Genomic DNA, 19,552 nt, shown 5'->3' on the forward strand with positions numbered 1-19,552 from the left:
ATCAACTAATCATCAAAATTGGATCATTTCAATCAGCTGTGTAGTGTTAAGGCTAAAACCAAAACGTGTGCACCTTAGGGTCCTGAGGACCGAGTTTGAGAAATGCTGCACTAATTGGTATTTTGACCAATCAGATACTTATCCAATAATTGGGCAAAAGAATAGGGCTGCCTGTGTTAAATGTAGACAGCGAAATTGCCACGACTAGCATCGCAGCTATACTTAAGTACCAAAAGTAAAAGTATAAATCATTTCACATTCTTTATATTAAGCAAACCAGACGGCACGTATAGCCAGAGGCACACTCCCAATTTACAAACGAAGCATTTGTGTTTAGTGAGTCTGCTTAAGTAGTACTTTTTAAAGTAGTTTATACTTAAGCACTTTACACCACTGGTGTATGGAACACTTCTGGGATCTTTTATTCAGCTCATGAAACATGGGACCAACACGCGCTTATATTTTTGTCCAGTACAACAGTTGGCAACTGCTAAAGAAAACACCAACAGGTCAATCCAGATGACAAAACCATTGTTTTATTTAGAACATCAAAAAATTGTTTCAGCATAATATCGGTATGATATACATTTAAACAAATTATTTCAAAACATTAAATACAGGTGAGTTACTCATGGAAGGCAGCAACAATCCACACTGTGACTGCATTATCGAGAACACAAACTGTGACTGATAAACCCTATTAATTTAGGAGTTTGAGTTAATATGCTGATAACTGCTGTTTGTGACTCTCACCCCCCCAAAAAAAAATTAATCCATGTTTTGAACCTTATGTTCTGTGATTAACTCACACGCCATACTTACCGATATTGATAGGAAATCTGCCTGAGGATTAGTTGATGACTATCCATTTTTTTTTACCCAGAACCCCCTCCACGCATAAACAAATGGTAGCAATATGATTTGAATACAGAAGAGGATTGTATTCGTCCCATTTTCGTGTGTAGCATAAATGTCAATATATTATTATACAGAGAAAGGGTGCTCCCAAACTGGACCAAATGGACAGAGAATTCAGTAATCTGAGGTAAGAGTTGTCTCTATTGGAAATGGCTTCCCCACTACATTACTGCATAAACAAAGAAAACAGTCAGCCCACATGGAATCATATTCCTAACATGGGACATTTAAAATGCTGATAAAATGTAACAATATACCAAAAAATAAAAATGTGTTTTAAGAGATTAGGTAGTCAAACTCCTGAAATTGTGTGCTGTAATAGTGGCCATTTTTTTCTTCAATTGTATAAAACTGAAGGAACATCCAATGTTCAAACACATACACTCAGCTGAACCAAAATATATACTTTTTAAAAACCTTGGCTTAGGAGGCAGTGTGAGTTGCCAGTGACGGGGTCTGTCTGTCAGAGGTGGGGTAGGACGGGTTCCTAGGCAGTGAGGTGACCTCCCTCATGCCTGCTCCTGTGTGGGGGACACTGGCGTTCATAATGTGCCTTTGTAGATGCTTTATCCAGTCCTCCTGGACCGACAAGGGGCCCTGGAAGACCAGGTCACAGAATCTGCAGAGGATCCAAACATAGTAAGACCCCCTCATTCAGAAGTGGGCATCAAAGACAGTAGAAGCTTCAACCAACTCTTTGAAATCAAATATCTTTGGTCAGCTTAACATTCCTTTTAAAGCATCACAACAAATAATGCATTGAATAGAGCTTCGCCCCAACTTAAAATCTGAGTAGTAAAAATGTAAATTAATAATACAATTTCCACCAATGGCATACAGTATGTGGTCAAACTTTGTGGCATATAAGATGAGGTACAGAGTACCTGCAGGTTAGCCTATACATCTCCTCTGGTGCGTGTGGCAGAGTGGGGGACATCTTCTTCTTGGAACCAGGCCTTGATCTCTGCCTCCTTTGTTTACAGTCATACGCTGAAACATTAAGAACAGGGCAAGAGCAATAGGCTCAGGTAAGTTCAGTCTTGACCGGTGACCATGTGTGCACTTACGCAGGGAGTCTGTGTGAGGCAGTGACATTAAGGAAATCATTGTGTTCACTGTACAGTAGTAAGGCTGTAAGAAATGTGCAGTAGTGATGTAACTTTGTGAACATGTGCCGCTGATGATGCGAAGGCACTTACTTGTTCCCTCCAGCAAGGCAGTGCTCTTTCGTTTTGCGTATGCCCGCAAGTGATTGGACAGACTAACACCGCTATGGAAGGTTGCCTTGCAATGGACACACACCTTCCTGTTGAATTCACCTTTCTCTGTGAAACAATATTGAATGAAAATCGGTCACATTTTTGACCACATCGGGAATGGTTTTGCACGCAAACGTAATCCATTTGGCATTCACATCTTTCATGCTAACATTTTGTCTTTGGTTAACAGCCCTTTATTCCAAACTTTACATTTAGCCTTGGTCTCACCCGATGTAGAGTTTGAGAGTGTTGAGTTGACTTGTGCTCCTCTACCGTACTCGCTGGTGGAGGAAACTGCCAGGGCGCTTCTTGCCGTTTGAGATGAAGTCCTCAACTTTGAGTCCTCCTGACACTTCCTCTTCTTCAGAATTCCTATCAAGGCACTCGAGAGTGAACCCTTTACCTCCAACTTAGTCTCTGCCTGTTTATCCAATGTTTCCCCTGATAGAGTATACATGGGCACCAGTGGTTTGGCATTGTTGTAGAGGTTCTGAATGGGATTCCGTTTAGAGGGTGTCAGGTGATTAGAGGTGACCTGCTTTGAGGGGATTCTGGAATGGGAGGGGATCCGTTTCTTGCCCAGAATCTGCAGAGCTCTCTGGAACTCTCTCTTGTCACGCATCAGCTCCCGGAGCAACAACATTGGGGACTTGGACTTCGTGGCAATGGATTTTCCAAGCCGTTTCAGATGGCCCCGAACATGGTTAGATAGCCCTGTCTTATTATCAAAAGAGTCCCCACATAGTGGACAGGAGTGCCATCGGACAGGAGCGCCCTCAGACCCAAACTTGGGTGCTGAAAACATAGCAACACAACATAAATAATTGGTCAAAACATTCTTTGTATGCCAAGGAAATGAGTTCCCATCCCAATTCAAAATTAAAAAACAAATTATTGAGTAATGTTTTCCACAAGTACATAGAGTAGCTAGCCAAATGTGATAAGTAACCAGCCAGGTTCCCTGTGCCGGGAGGCGAGGAGTTTTTGCCGGAGGAGCTCTATTTTGGTGGCCTCTGGTACATTCTAATGTCTTGATTCCATCCAAAATACACAGCAAAATTAATTTATTTGTTCAGTGTAGTGTAGGGTGTCCAATCAAAAACGCATCTTTTGAACAATGGTTCAAATAACATGTGAATTGTGTAGATAATCCTCTAAGAAAACAAATGGTCCAAACCTCATGTCTCTTATCATAATCCATTAAAAACTTATTGGAGTTTTTACCCTTATAGAAGGGTCAAAATTAGGGTGCTTAAATCAATGGAAAACAGAGAAAAAAAAGTGGTCATATATCAGGAAAATAGCATGGCATCAGCTAGGCTGGATGCTGTGTGAGAATTAAGGCTACAGACAGGTTCACCGTTGAACTCGTCATCTTTCTTCTCAAATCCGGAGGACATAAAACAATATATAAAAAGGTAAGCTAGATGATGATTTTGAAACAAGACGTGGTATTTTCATATTTTAGTATACACCGTTCATATTAATGCAATGTTCCTGTTATTTTTCAAAGACATCTCACAAAAACAAGTGTATCTCTGTGAAATGTTAACAACATGTGTACCCCACGCTTTTTATTTTCAATGCCTTTTACATTTAATTCAGCTTGTGTCATGCTAAATTTGCTATATGCGACCCGCGGAAACAACTTGGAAGACACAACCACAAAATGTAAAATCCTCAAAAAATCTCTTTAAATTCACTTATTTACAGTTTTACTGCAATATATGCATTGCCACAATGTTTGTTCTTCAAATTATGTATTTTATTAAAAATGAAAAAATAAGAAAATAGCCCACATTATCTTGAAAAATGTATTAAAGGTTCAAATGAACAAATAAAAGGGTTATATCAGTCTTAAGTATTATATCTTTCTGATTTAACATAGCCTAACTGTATTTAAAATTATTATTAGGTAGGGCCCTATAAAATCTTATTTATTTTTTGTCCGATTCCATTTCTTGTTTTTACAGGTTTCTGTTTTCCCATTTTTTCAGGTTTTCGCTCTCAAAATCACACTTTACTAGAAAAACAACAAAATTGGAGTCCACTTTCGAGGGCTGCAAAAAATCGTAGAAATGTATTTTTGGGTGTAGTTACCCTTTAATTCAAGCATGCAATGAACAAGAGACTGTTTTTAAGCTGTGTTTTTATAGTGCACATGTGATGGTAGAGTTTGAAAAACAAATAGCCACTAGATTGATGAAAATAATCCTGATATAAATCTGCCAGGTAAACATAGGCTAAGGTTTTTGGGAAAGCCTATCAATCTACCAGAAGACTGTCTTCATTAGCATCATCGCTAATGGCTATACAAAGTGTTAGACATGCGTACTGCGCGCGCGCACACACACACACACACACACACAGGAGCATACTCGTTGCCTCTTCAGAAAGTTGCAGGAAATACGAATCACTCATGCATTCTGTTCATGTCCTATGATAAACTTGGGCAAAATAATACATTTAGCGGTGTTGGGGAAGCTACTCTGAAAATAAACTCAGCAAAAAAAGAAACTTCCCTTTTTCAGGACCCTGTCTTTCAAAGATAATTCGTAAAAATCCAAATAACTTCAGATCTTCATTGTAAAGCATTTAAACACTGTTTCCCATGCTTGTTCAATGAACCATTAATAATTAATGAACATGCACCTAGGGAACAGTCGTTAAGACACTAACAGCTGACAGACGGTAGGCAATTAAGGTCACACTTATGAAAACCTAGGACACTAGAGGCCTTTCTACTGACTCTCAAAAACACCAAAAGAAAGATGCCCAGGGTCCCTGCTCATCTGCATGAACGTGCCTTAGGCATGCTGCAAGGAGGCATGAGGACTGCAGATGTGGCCAGGGCAATAAATTGCAATGTCCCTACTGTGAGACGCCTAAGACAGAGCTACAGGGAGACAGGACGGACAGCTGATCGTCCACACAGTGGCAGACCACGTGTAACACCTGCACAGGATCGGTACATCCGAACATCACACCTGCGGGACAGGTACAGGATGGCAACAACTGCCCGAGTTACACCAGGAATGCACAATCCCTCCATCAGTGCTCAGACTGTCCGCAATAGGCTGAGAGAGGCTGGACTGAGGGCTTGTTGGCCTGATTTAAGGCAGGTCCTCACCAGACATCACTGGCAACAACGTTGCCTATGGGCAAATCTGGTGCAGTCCATGAGGATGAGATGCACTGCAGTACTTAATGCAGCTGGCTGCACCAGATACTGACTGTTACTTTTGATTTTGACCCCCCTTTGTTCAGGGACACATTCTATTTCTGTAAGTCACGTCTGTGGAACTTGTTCAGTGTATGTCTCAGTTGTTGAATCTTGTTGTGTTCATACAAATATTTACACAGGTTAAGTTTGCTTAAAATAAACACAGTTGACAGTGAGAGGACGTTTCTTTTTTTGCTGAGTTTATTTGTGTCCAGGTTAAACGTGGGACGTCCCTCATTATAAACAGTCGGTTAAATTCATGGTTATTGCATCATTTTCAGATCTATTAGAAGTGATTAATAGAACAATGTAATTTTATCAATTGACTGGCCAGAGATCAGGGCATTCATCAGCAAAGACGCAGTGCAAGCTGATAGTATTTTGGACAACCAAATTGAAGTAAAATGTTATTGATGAAATCGAAGTGTGTCAGCTGTACGTTGATTTGCGATTCATAACTTACATTTTACCGGTACTACCAGTAGTAGTAGGCCAACCGATAACACCACGACGGAATGCGTTTGAAGTGATGATGCGCCACCAAGAACAGCTAGCATGTCCAGCAAAGTACATTGCCAGTGGCACGTACACACTTCGTGCAGATCAGCAGGTGGGGGCTTTTCGTGGCACCCGAGACGAGACAATCGAAGGAGGATGCGGTGAGCAAAGTTACTGGGCTCGAATTTAGTCACGCTTGATCTATATAGATTGATGCTTCTAATTGTGCATGTTATAAACCACTTTTTTTTTGATGATGATATGTTATTCTCTATGGCTGGATTTATGGATTTTTTTCCCCAATGCTACATTTATTTAGATCTAGAAAAATAAAGGAAAAAGATAATGGAAAATAGTACCTTTTTTCAGTCGTATTGCACCCATCTTTCGACGGATGCGAGGTTTCCTGTCTTGAGAAGCCACCTGCTCTCGTGATACCACATGGCGTGCATTGTAATTCAGTCCAACTCTATGCAGATGCCCTCTCACGTGATTGGATAATCCCACACCCGACTCGAACTCTGCAGGACAGTAAGGACAGGTCTTCCGCTCCCCACCCCCTTCCAAATCAGCATCTAAAAAGGGTTCACTTACTGGCCCTGAGTTGGGCGCAAGGTTCTCTCCAAAAACCTGTGTTTCTATGCACTCTTCCTTGACAACAGGCTTCTGCCGATAATTCCTGTCTTGACCTTTATCAGACAGGTCTTCAGAGGTTCCAAGGACTCCTTTCATAGACATTCCTCTGCTAAAGGAATTACCAATGTACGGTTTCTCTTGCTTGATTTCACTTTTAGCGAGAATTTTATTGTTGGCATCTGTGCCATCACTATACTGGAAGACATCATTATTATCACCGTCTTCCATCACCTCCACCATATTTTGCATTTTCTGGCTTTGCAAATGTTTTGGTAAAATTAAGTAAGAGTCCTGGTCAACGGTATTGCGATAAGGGGTGGACATTTTTCTTTTGGAAGGAGATTTTTTCCTAACTGGCATTTCTACGACAAGTTTAGAGACATGCTTGCGGTTGAGGTCTGCACTATTACCTTCCCTTAAACTGGAATCACAGCCAGAATTTAAGATATTATTCTCCAACTTAGATGCCAATAAATGTTTGTGGCCATTTGAAGAAGAATTTGGATTTTCTGAAATCCCTGACAATGTTCGTCCTAAATCATGATCACCATTTGTGCCCTCGACAAAAAAAAAACCTGTGGTGACATTTTTTTCATTCCTCTGCTTGTCACGTCTTTGTCGAGACAATAGATGATTTATTGACTTGTCAAGTTTTGACTCTGTGGTTTGAGACTTGAAGCCTCTTTGCGCTCTGTGAACTACCTTATCCTTTTTGAAAAGATCAGAAATGTCATTTGAATCACAAGGCAAATCTGTTCTTTTTCTGAAAGCCAGTTTTTTCACAGATAATTTTGATGTCAGCTCTGAAGCAAATGAATTTACTACTGTGGGTTTCCTAATGGGGAAGTGCTTCTCAGAAGGTGATTGTGCATCCTCATTTCTTTCTCTACTCTGGAAAACGTCATTCTCCTCGTATGTCTGATTATGACGAATCTCAAGATGATTTTTGAAGATGTTTTTGCTTGATGTGCCATAAGAACAATGGTTACAGGAGTAGGAATGAGGTGTTTTATCTTCCTTTGACCTAAACACTCTGGGTTTATCTGGCTCGTCGAGGTTTTTACAGAGACTGTGTTCTTTGTTCATGTGTCTCTCAAGTTCCAACACAGTCACAGCCATATAGTTACAATTCTTACAGTCGTAGTACCTCTTGTCCTTCTCATGAGTCTTGGCATGTTGAACAAATGTATTTGGACAATTTGTTCCAAAAGTGCACTGGGGGCACTGTAGCCTTGCATCTGTGCCCTCATCCTTCAATTCATTCATGCCCTTGATCTCCTCCATGAGTCTCTCTCTTCTCTCCTGGTGAATGGTCATGTGACGAAGGAGAGAATTACGAAAGCGGAACGACTGTCCACACTCTCTGCATATAAAAGGCTTTGGAATGTTGATCAGACTGGGCGGATCTGTGTGAGTCCTCATGTGCCGGTGCAAATGGTTCTTCTCCTTGAAATTGATGTTGCACTTTGTGCAAGGAAAAAACAATGGCTCCTCCTCTGAACAAGAGTCAGTGAGCGGTTTCCCTTTCAGCGTTTTAAGCCTGTGAGCCACGCTTGTCTCATGTGGATTTCTTGCAGGCGCGTTGAAGATAAGTTGCTTGATGGCCTCTACAGTTCCATTGGGATACGGTGCTTTCTTCCTTGTCAGTGATTGAGGTTTGCAGCGTTGGACCTTGTTGATGGGAACAGGGTCTTCTAGATCCTCATCAAATATGTCCTTTGTTGACTTGAGGCTCAAATCAGAGAACAGCTCCTCTGAGGGATCTACCATGACCACCATGTCCATTTTGCGTTTCCTCCTCCTTTGGCTGTTTGGGGGAGGATCTGCCGTTGGTGGCTCCTCCACAGGAGAATCATCGTGGTCGTCCCACAGAAACTGCATGAATTCTCTCTGAGGGTCCCAGCACAGGGGATCCTCATAATTATCCATTGAGTTCTCTGAAGATTCTACATCGAAACCCCATATCCCTGTAGTGTCAATGTCCTGCACAGTCTTCAACTGAGTAATACTCTTTTCCTCCTCCTTTTCTGTTGACAAGCTGTTGAGTTCATCTGATTCGAAGGCCTGGTGTGAAGAAGGTCCATTCACAGACAACACATTTGTGTTTGAGAGAACATCAAGGACACTATTTTCTCTCAGAGGAGAAGTCGGAGGTCTGTCCAACGTTTCTATAAACAAGGGCGTCCGATTTGTCATTAGATCTTGAAAGAGATCTAAAGGGTCAATCACATCTTTCTCTTCTTCATCAATACCGGTCAGATCAGACATTTCTGCAGCTGAACTCTAGGAAAGAAAAAAAAGAAAAAAACAGAGCAGAAAGTTGTTTACTTTGCCCATCAATCATCTAGCTGGCTACACTTGCCAAATATGGTACCTCTCCTTTAAGAACTCTCTACCACCACCAGTGGTGCCTGCTATTGGTGCACAGCAACAAAAAAAAACATTACTTCTGAGAGCTGCTGCAAAATATGATCAATTGTATTTATGTACAGTACCAGTCAACATTTTGGACACACCAACTCATTCAAGGGATGTTCTTTATTTGTACTATTTTCTACATTGTAGAATGATAGTGAAGACATCAAAACTATGAAATAACACATATGGAATCATGTAGTAACCAAAAACAGTATTAAACAATCAAAATATATTTAAGATTCTTCAAAGTAGCCACCCTTTGCATTGATGACAGCGTTGCACACTTTGCATTCTCTCAACCAGCTTCTTCCCTATATACATCACTGGCTACTTTAATAATGGAACACTATTCACTTTAATAGTGTTTACATATGTGCTTTACTCATCTATGTATATACTATATTCTATTCTACTGTATGTTAGTCTATGCCACTCGACATTGCTCATCCTAATATTTATATATTCCTTAATTCCATTGTTTTACTTTTAGGTTTGTGTGTATTGTTGTGAATTGTTAGATATTACTGCACATTTGGAGATAGAAACACAAGCATTTCGGTTCACCTACAATAACATCTACTAAACGTGTATGTGACCAATACAATTTGATTTGATGAGGAAGTCACCTGGAATGCATTTCAATTAACAGGTGTGCCATGTTAAAAGTTAATTTGTGGAATTTCTTTCCTTCTTAATGCGTTTGAACCAATCAGTTGTGTTGTGACAAGGTAGTGGTGGTATACAGAAGATAGCCCTATTTTGTAAAAGACCAAGTCCATATTATGGCAAGAACAGCTCAAATAAGCAAAGAGAAATTACAGTCCGTCATTACTTTAAGACATTGTCAGTCAATCCAGCAAATTTTGCAAAAACCAACAAGTGCTATGATGAAACTGGCTCTCATGAGGAACACCACAGGAAAGGGAGACCCAGAGATCACTCTGCTGCATAGGATAAGTTCATTAGAGTTAACTGCACCTCATAGGCTGACCAAACCGCCTGCGTCGCGTGGGCGAGCGTTGCAAAATACATTTAGAAATCTGTTATTCAATTATTGCACCCACACTGCTCGCGAGAGTCTGCGTTGCCAAGGGCTAAAATATAAATCAGTTCTATTTTCTGACCTTGATCACGCTGCAAGTCCTGCCTCTCCCATCTCCTCATTGGTTTATAGAAGCAGGTACCCACGTGCCATCTCCTCATTGGTTATACCCACGTGGGTGACTGAAAGATGAACGAGGTCGGTGGCGGTAACGCACCTAATTTATGAAAGTTGCCAATCGCAATAAAGTCAAGAGAAGAAAAAGCTTGGAAGGAAGAGAGATGACTAGAGACGATTCGGTTGACCGTTTTATGTGTGGATTCATTGGCGGAGTAGAGGACCTTGTGCAGTGCATTTCAGGTACAATAACTCAATGTTTATATCCCAGGACAAATTAGCTAGCAACTGCAAGCTAGCTAAATAGGACAAATTAGCTAGCAAGTGCAAGCTAACTAGCTAAATTGCCATAAATGTTTAATGCATTTCAACCTGTCCCCAAATTAATATAATTGGTTCAGAGTTTTTATATTTTAACCTGTGTGTCGTGATCGCGTTTAGTGTGGGGGGGGCAAAATTGATTTATGCACGATGGCGCACGCGCGCAGCTGGTTTGGGTTCCGTGTCAGATTGCAGCCCCAATAAATGCTTCGGAGTTCAAATAACAGACACATCAAAATCAACTGTTCAGAGGAGACTGTGTGAATCAGGCTTTCATCAAATCAAATTGTCACATGCACTGAAAACAACAGGTGAAAACATTACAGTGAACTGCTTACTTAAAATTTCTTTGGGATAGGGGGCAGCATTTTCACTTTTGGATGAATAGCGTTCCCAGAGTAAACTGCCTCCTACCCAGTCCCAGATGCTAATATATGCATATTATTATTAGTATTGGATAGAAAACTCTCTGAAGTTCTAAAACTGTTTGAATGATGTCTGTGAGTATAACAGAACTCATATGGCAGGCAAACACCTGAGAAAAAATCCAAACATGAAGTGGGAAATCTGAGGTTTGTAGTTTTTGAACTCACCCCTATCAAATACACAGTGGGATATGGGTTATTTTGGCTTCCACTAGATGTCAACCTTCTTTAGAACTATGGTTCAGGCTGCTCCTGTGAAGGGGGGCCGGATGGGAGCTGTTTGACTAAGGGGCCTGCCTGCAGCCGCGTTCTCAGTCACGCGCTTTCACATGAGAGGCATCTCTCGTTACATTGCTTTTCTACAGACAACGGATTTCTCCGGTTGGAACATTATTGGACATTTATGATAAAACATCCTAAAGATTGATTCTATACTTAGTTTGTCAAGTTTCTTCGACCTGTAGTATAACTTTTTGAACTTTTCGTCCAACTGGACCTGAACGCGATTTTGGATTTGTTTACCAAACGCCCTAACAAAAGAAGCTATTGGACATAAATGGACATAAATGATGGACATTATCGAACAAAACAAGCATTTATTGTGGAACTGCGATTCCTGGGAGTGCATTCTGTGCACATTGTGCTTTTTTCGTAAAGTTTTTTTGAAATCTGACACAGCGGTTGCATTAAGGAGAAGTTTATCTAAAGTTCCATGCATAACACTTGAATTTATCAACATTTATAATGAGTATTTCTGTGAATTCATGTGGCTCTCTGCAATATCACTGCATGTTTTGGAATTACTGAACGTAACACGCCAATGTAAAATAAGATTTTTGGATAGAAATATGAACTTTACCGAACAAAACATACATGTATTGTGTAACATGAAGTCCTATGAGTGTCATCTGATGAAGATCATCAAAGGTTAGTGATGAATTTTCTCTCTATTTGTGCTTTTTGTGACTCCTCTCTTTGGCTGGAAATATGGCTGGGTTTTTCTGTGAGTTGGTGGTCACCTAACAATCGTTTGTGGAGCTTTCGCTGTAAAGCATTTTTTAAATCAGACACTGTGGCTGGATTAACGAGAATTGTATCTTTAAAATGGTGTCTAATACTTGCATGTTTGAGAAATTTGATTGATGAGATTTCTGTTGATTTGTATTTGGCGCCCTGCAATTTCATTGGCTGTTTGCGAGGGGTTCCGCTAGTGGAACAGGGTTCTAGACAGGTCAACTGCATTGTTGGTTAACGGCTTGTAAGAAAAATACCCCAAAAAGATAAGAAATTAAACAAATAATTAAAGAGCAGCAGTAAAATAACAAGTGAGGCTATATACAGGGGGTACCGGTACAAAGTCAATTAGCGGGGGCAGCGGTTAGTCGAGGTAATTGAGGTAATATGTACATGTAGGTAGGGTTAAAGTGACTATAAATAGATAATAAACAGAGAGGCAGCAGCGTAAAATAGGGGGTGGGGGGCAACGCAAATAGTCTGGGTAGCCATTTGATTAGATGTTCAAGAGTCTTATGGCTTGGGGGTAGAAGCTGTTTAAAAGCCTCTTAGACCTAGACTTGGCATGGTCGAATTGCTGCAAAGAAGCCACTACTAAAGGACACCGTGGGGCATGAGGTGGTGGTGTGATGGTGCTTTGCTGGTGACACTGTCTGTGATTTATTTAGAATTCATGGCACACTTAACCAGCATGGCTACCACATCATTCTACAGCAATAAGCCATCCCAACTGGTTTGCACAATCATTTATTTTTCAACAGGAAAATGACCCAATACACACCTCCAGGCAGTGTAAGGGCTATTTGACCAAGAAGGAGAGTTATGGAGTGCTGTATCAAATGACCTGGCCTCCACAATCACCCAGCCTCAACCCAATTGAGATGGTTTGGGATGAATTGGACCGCAGAGTGAAGGGAAAGCAGCCAACAAGTGCTCAGCATATGTGGGAACTCCTTCAAGACTGTTGGAAAAGCATTCCTCATGAAGCTGGTTGAGAGACCAGCTTCATTGAGAGAGTGTGCAAAGCTATCATCAAGACAAAGGGTGGCAACTTTGAAGAATCTAAAATATATTTTGATTTGTTTAACACTTTTTTGGTTACTACATGATTTCATGTGTTATTTCATAGTTGAGGTCTTCATTATTCGTAGAAAATTTTAGAAAATTGTAATAACGAAAAACCTTTGAATTAGTAGGTGTCCCCAAACGTTTGACTTTTGACAGAAGTATAAAATGTAACATGTAAACTATTGGTCCCGTGTTTAATGAGCTGAAATAAAATATCCCAGAAATGTTCCATATACACAAACAGCTTATTTCTCTAAAATGTTTACATCCCTGTTAGTGAGCAATTTTCCTTTGCCAAAATTATCCATCCACCTGACAAGTGTGGCATATCAAGAAAATTATTAAACAGCATGATCATTACATAGGTGCACCTTGTGCTTGGGACAATTAAAGGCCACAAAACACAATGCCACGTATGTCTCAAGCTTTAAAGGAGTGTGGAATTGGCATGTAGATTGCAGGAATGTCCACCAGAGCTGTTGCCAGAGAATTGAATGTTAATTTCTCTACCATAAGCCACCTCCAATGTCGTGTTAGAAAATTTGGCAGTACGTCCAACCGGCCTCACAACCGCAGACCAAGTGTATGGCGTCAGGTAGGCGAGCCGTTTGCTGATGTCAGAGTGCCCCATGGTGGCAGTGGGGTTACGGTATGGGCAGGCATAAGCTAATGACAACAAACACAATTGCATTTTATCTATGGCAATTTAAATGCACAGATGCCGTGACAAGATCACGAGGCCCATTGTCGTGCCATTCATCCGCCTCATGTTTCAGCATGGCCCCATGTCGCAAGGATCTGTACACAATTCCTAGAAGCTGAAAATGTCCCAGTTCTTCCATGGCCTGTATACTCACCAGACATGTCACCCATTGAGCAAATTTGGGATGCTCTGGATCAACGTGTACAACAGCGTGTTCCAGTTCCTGCCAATATCCAGCAACTTCGAACAGCCATTGAAGAGGAGTGGGACAACATTCCACAGGCCACAATCAACAGCCTGATCAACTCTGTGAAGGAGATGGGTCGTGCTGCATGAGGTAAATGGTGGTCAACCCAGATACTGACTGGTTCTGATCCACGCAACTACCTTTAAAAAAAAAAAAGGTATCTTTGACCAACAGATCCATATCTGTATTCCCAGTCATGTGAAATCCATAGATTAGGGCCTAATGAATTTATTTCAATTGGCTGACTTCCTTATATGTTGCATGTTGAGTTTATATTTTTGTAGGTAAGGCTCACTTTTGCATTTGTAAACACTTTCACAATGGAGAAGAAATATACTGTTATTTAGCCTAGCTGTAAATAAAATAACTGATTTACAGAAATGTTTGATATTTTGTTGGATTACATTTCATATATAGTGCCTTCTGAAAGTATTCTCAACCTCGACTTTTTCAACATTTTGTTGTGTTACAGCGTGAATTTAAAAAAATGTATTAAATGCACTTCGTCGTCACTGGCCTACACACAATACCACATGATGTTAAAGTGGAATTATGTTTTTCTAAACTTTTACAAATTAATTAAATAAAAAATTTAAATCTGAAATGTCTTTAGTGACCAAGTATTCAACCCCTTTGTTATGGCAAGCCTAAATAAATTCAGGAGTAAACATATGCTTAACAACTCTCATAATACACTAAATGACCAAATGTATGTGGACACCTGCTCATCACACATCTCATAACAAAATCAGGGGCATTAATATGGAGTTGGTCCCCTCTTTGCTGCTATAACAGCCTCCACTCTTCTGGGAAGGTTTTCAACCAGATGTTGGAACTTTGCTTGATCCGTTCAGCCACAAGAGCATTAGTGAGGTCGGGCACTGATGTTGGACGATTAAGCCTGGCTAGCAATCAGCGTTCCAATTCATCCCAAAGGTATTCAATGGGGATGAGGTCAGGGCTCTGTGCTGGCCAGTCAAGTTCTTCCACACCTATAGACAAACCATTTCTGTATGGACCTCGCTTTCTGCACAGGGGCATTGTTATGCTGAAACAGGAAATGGCCTTCCCCAAACTGTTGCCAGAAAGCTGGAAGCACAGAACCGTCTAGAATGTCATTGTATGCTGTAGCGTTAAAATTTCCCTTTACTGGAGCTAAGGGGCCCAGCACGAACCATGAAAAACAGACCCAGACCATTATTCCTCCTCCGCCAAACTTTACAGTTGGCACTATGCATTGGGGCAGGTAGCATTCTCCTGGCATCTGCCAAACCCAGATTCTTCCACTGGACTGCCACATCGTGAAGCATGATACAGCATTCCAGAGAAAGTTTTTCCACTGATCCAGAGTCCAACGGTGGCAAGCTTTTGTTTGGTACGTTTACATCGCTAGGTTCTTCTTTTTGTCATGCTTTTTGTCATCCCTGGTCCCTACGATTGCATACTGCAGGGTAGATTGAAAAATTCACTAACTGGATGTTTTAGATAGCCTTCTCGCTCATCTACCTGCTGATAGGCGAGACGAGTTGGTCGGTCTGATTCTGAGTTTTCCAGTTTTGTTTTCTGATACGCTGACACGTACAAACTTGATGGAACACGATATTGGCATTGGGGATGCTGACCTCATCCGTCAGCGGTTCTATAGAGTTTCTTCAGAGAAACAGTGTTGTCTGGATGCTGAGATCAGGTACATGCTGGAGAGTGATATTGCAGAGCCTTCCTTCTCCAGCTGGGCTTCTCCCTGTATCTTGGTCAGTAAACCGGATGGGACAAACAGATTTTGTACGGACTACCGTAAGGTAAATAGTGTCACTAAGCAAAATTAATTTCCTCTTCCTCGGATGGAGGACTGCGTTGATCAGGTCGGAGTAGCAAAGTTTGTGAGCAGGTGCCACTGACGCGTAAGGCACACAAAATCTCTACCTTTATTACACCCTTCGGTCTGTACTCGTATTTGGTTATGAGTTTCGGCCTGCGGAACGCACCTGCCACTTTACAGCGCCTTATGAATAGGGTTGTCTCCGGTCTGGTTGGGGGCACTGTTTATCTGGACAATGTATTGGTTTATGCAGATACTTTAGGAGCATCTGTCCCGTATTCAAGCCTTGTTCGACCGCCTGGCTGTGGGTCGCCTCACTATCAACTTGGCAAAGTGGGAGTTTGCTCAGTTACGTTCCTTGGTAAGGTGATTGGACAGGGTGAGGTGCGTCCTGTTCGGGCTAAAGTGGTAGCTATTGATACTTTTCCACCGCCAACCTCTACAACTGATGCGTTTCTTGGGAATGATTGGTTATTATCATAGTTTCAGTAGGAACTTTTCTACCATAGTCGCTCCCCTGACAGATTTGCTGAAAGCTAAGTGGGTTTAAGTATGGTCTCCTCTCTGTCGCAGGCTTTTGATGACGCAGAGGTTGCTTACCCCAACTCCAGTGCTAGTTACTCCTCGCATGGATTTCTCATTCCTCTGCAAATCACATGTCCTGCTGCAAGCAGATTTGTCCGGTGTTAAGAGGCCAGTTTGAAAATAAACTAAGAAGTTTAACTGTTATCAGTTGAACTACTCCGTGGTGGAAAAAGAAGTGCTAGCACTCATATGGGCGCTACAACACTTTGAGGTGTACATCAGGTCGGGTGTTGTACCTAATGTGGTCTACGCCGACCATAACCTTCTCACCTTGAGGTCTATGATGTGTCCTAACCAGAGGTAATGAGATGGTGTTTGTTTTTACAGGAATTCCATCTCGATGTGTGGCACAGCAGGGGGTCTGATAATGCCGTTGCTGACGCTCTCTCTCGTGCACCCTGTTCCTGAACGCGTCTGGTCCTATTGATCAGTGGACATGCATTTTCTTTTGCGTGTGGTCCCAGAGTTGTGACGTATGCGTGTAATTTACGTGACCAGCTACTGCTTATTTTGTGTCGTCCTCGTTTCCCCTCCCCCTCTTTTAGGTTGCTTCCTGTGCACAAAGGTTGCTGAGGTCTGGGGACGACAAGGTTAACTAGAGCAGTATTTTGTTGGTGTTATATATATTTGTTGTTGAATATTTACATTTATAGTTTTTTGATTGGTGTGGTGTTCCAGTGTCATTGGTGGTCCCCGGTTTTATGAGGAGTGATGAATTCTTTCTCTCTGGTCATTTTTCTTAATAGGATGTCGGTGTGCGGAGCTGGGAGGGTCATCAGCGAAATGGTACACCTCTGGGCTCGGGTGTGTCCCAGGGATAAATACACCTTTCCCCCCATACACCGAGGAGACACGCTTATTTTTGGTTGCAGCATTTTAGGGCTTCTTCGTGTTAGTTTGTTTTGGCACTCCTCATTATCACCATCGTTGCACGCATCTACTCACTTACACTACCGACTACACACACACACACACACACACCGTTACTTGTATATAGTTTTACCTCCGCATTGTCTCCCTCCATGTTAAGGGTTACGAGCCGGTTGGCAACAGTAGTAATTCATACATTTGCAAGATTTCTTTAAACTGACAATGCTGTGAACTGTCTTGTGCAAGTTTGACACAATACCTGTTTAGCAAAGGTTTCAGCGAGAAATGATTCAGCTAGGAGCTTGCAGGGATCTGTAGTCTTGCATGATGTCTTCTTTGATGCTAATGAGCATTTCGAATCTGAGAGTAAATAGACCCAAATATATTGATAAGTCACCTTGTCCATGAGAGATTTAGATGGTTATCAAAACATCACGCCAGTGTAAGCCTACACGAAACACAGACCTTATTTTAAGTGTTTCTAAAATCCCCCATGAATGGTGGAAAAACAATTTCCCTCTTTGCCCGCTAGGTTTTCTGGGTATTATGACACCTGCACTGTGGGGCTCTATACACCCCTGGTAAGCATCCCATGAGGGTTTGAATCCCCACAACAATCTATACAGATACATTTTCAATAGAAAAAAATATAATTTTTCATGTACATAACGACAGCAAGGTGAGCGATGAGTGGGCTAAATATGCCTATCTAAGGACACCTGTCAAGTAAGCCATAAATGCATGAATGTCAAAATACATATCTTATAAAATGCTAATCGATCACCCCTTACTCAAGACCGATGGGTAACGTTGTTGATGAGCAGTTGACAGTTATGCATTCTATAGTAAACTTTCTAGCTATGCGTTGCAGAACTGTAGCCCAGCTATGCCAAAGCAAAGCGCAACCTTTACACTCGAGCACCAACATAGCGAACTAATCGTGGTCTTCCTCGAGCCCCATAAAGATCCAAATGTGCTTTACTTCTCTTTAAATCTTCCTGTTGTTGGACGCTTGTTATACCCTAACCTTACCCAGTCCATAATGTCCATACCAAAACAAAAACCTCCACCAAAACCACACAAAAAACGCCGGACATTTTTGAGCAATACCGAGAGGTGACAATATTGTTAGAGAAGACTTGAAACGTTACCTTTGAACGGTGTAAATGCAAACGATATGCACTTTAATCGTTGCATTGAATTATTGCTCACTTTCGTCTTCCATCCATTTCACAGTCGCCATTTTCCTTGGTCTACGTAGGTTAAACCATTTTTTTGAGAGGGAATACAAGAACGACACAAATGCATTAATGAGTGCACCTTTTAATTGCACAACATTTTTCCAGTGTAGAACTAGGGATATAATATAACATTCACAATGTAAGTAATCATTTCATTATACTTCCGTGATCTTTCATAAACCTTTTGTCACCGTGATAAGCTTCCCCCGCAAGTGAAAGTGGTTTGTCCCAGATAGGCGGCATGAAAAATCCCGAGTTGATGATCATCTACCTAGTTTATTATAGGTAGAAGATTGGGTGGACGCTACTGATAGCCGGTTTGAAATGGTTATTTTATTAAAATCGAATACATTGACATGTTAGATGGTAATTTCCATTCAATGTGTATATTTTTTTCTCTGTCTGGATCACATTTGGGTTTGTGAACACCTTGCGGATACAGTTATAGCTAGCTACTCAACAGTCATAGTAGCACAAGATGACTGGCAATCAAGACAAATTACACAGCCTCTTTATCCTCGCTGTGTAGTAACGTGTCAGCTAGGCTACGGTTGTGAGCTCTTACCTGTTAAACGTTGTAATATTTCCACTAATTCTACCCCCCCTCCCTCACTCATCGTCATATAGGATATTCAAATAACGCATAAAATCTTCATGTACCTTTGTATAGCCAACACTCAATGCATGTTGTTTTGAAACCTGCCAGTCGTTTTGGTGTCAGGAGGCAGCCGCAACGCGCGGCACACCAATCGATCAGCAGACCTATGGCTTAGATATTTAGCTAGTTGTCAAATACATAAACGAACGGTCTATCGAGCAGCTTGATTCGAAATACATTTTTACAATACATTATTTTTGTGTTAAAACGAAAAAATGCTAATAATGTTTTAAGTTGCCGATCAATCTGAGCTGGCAAACCTATCTCCACAGATATAACAATAAGACAGATATTTCACCGGATGTATAAATGTGAAGCGTCCGCTTGGCGTTTCCACTCTTTACCAAATATGGTAGTGAGAGGAAGCCCATTTTGGCCGACATTCTGCACATTTTCTCATCGATGAAACATTTTATCTCAATACAGTTTTCTGTTCCCAAAACAAGAATATGTTATGAACAAGGTGGATTACGTTTTTAAAAATCGCGCT

The 19,552-nt window shown here is 41.2% G+C and overlaps 1 protein-coding gene across 4 annotated transcripts; it reads right to left on the reverse strand.

The window, feature by feature from the left end:
- Positions 1 to 514: 514 nt before the first annotated feature.
- LOC110530094 (zinc finger protein 644) lies at positions 515 to 19,337 on the reverse strand. 4 transcript variants are annotated; one of them, XM_021612898.2, is made up of 8 exons: positions 19,065 to 19,337; positions 18,315 to 18,416; positions 17,423 to 17,523; positions 6,258 to 8,817; positions 2,406 to 2,972; positions 2,118 to 2,243; positions 1,803 to 1,908; positions 515 to 1,537 (listed from the first exon to the last, which is right to left on the reverse strand). In XM_021612898.2, the coding sequence occupies exons 2-8, from the start codon at positions 18,358 to 18,360 to the stop codon at positions 1,342 to 1,344; spliced, it is 3,702 nt and encodes a 1,233-aa protein (XP_021468573.2). In that variant the 5' UTR covers positions 18,361 to 18,416; positions 19,065 to 19,337; the 3' UTR covers positions 515 to 1,341. The 4 variants fall into 4 exon arrangements, with proteins under 4 accessions (XP_021468573.2, XP_021468574.2, XP_036841546.1 ...); XM_021612899.2 differs by lacking the exon at positions 17,423 to 17,523; XM_036985651.1 differs by lacking the exon at positions 6,258 to 8,817 and having other exon boundaries at positions 19,065 to 19,336.
- Positions 19,338 to 19,552: the final 215 nt, after the last annotated feature.

This window comes from Oncorhynchus mykiss, chromosome 8 (genome assembly GCF_013265735.2).
Source record: "Oncorhynchus mykiss isolate Arlee chromosome 8, USDA_OmykA_1.1, whole genome shotgun sequence".
Classification (NCBI taxonomy): domain Eukaryota; kingdom Metazoa; phylum Chordata; class Actinopteri; order Salmoniformes; family Salmonidae; genus Oncorhynchus; species Oncorhynchus mykiss.

Coding starts and splice junctions, on each gene's coding strand:
- LOC110530094 (XM_021612898.2), bottom strand. CDS start 18,360: ATGCAACGATTAAAGTGCATATCGTTTGCATTTACACCGTTCAAAG. Junction 8,818..17,422: donor CTGAAACCTTTGCTAAACAG/GTATTGTGTCAA, acceptor TTTCTTTCCTAG/AGTTCAGCTGCAGAAATGTC. Junction 1,538..1,802: donor ATGTATAGGCTAACCTGCAG/GTACTCTGTACC, acceptor GATCCTCTGCAG/ATTCTGTGACCTGGTCTTCC.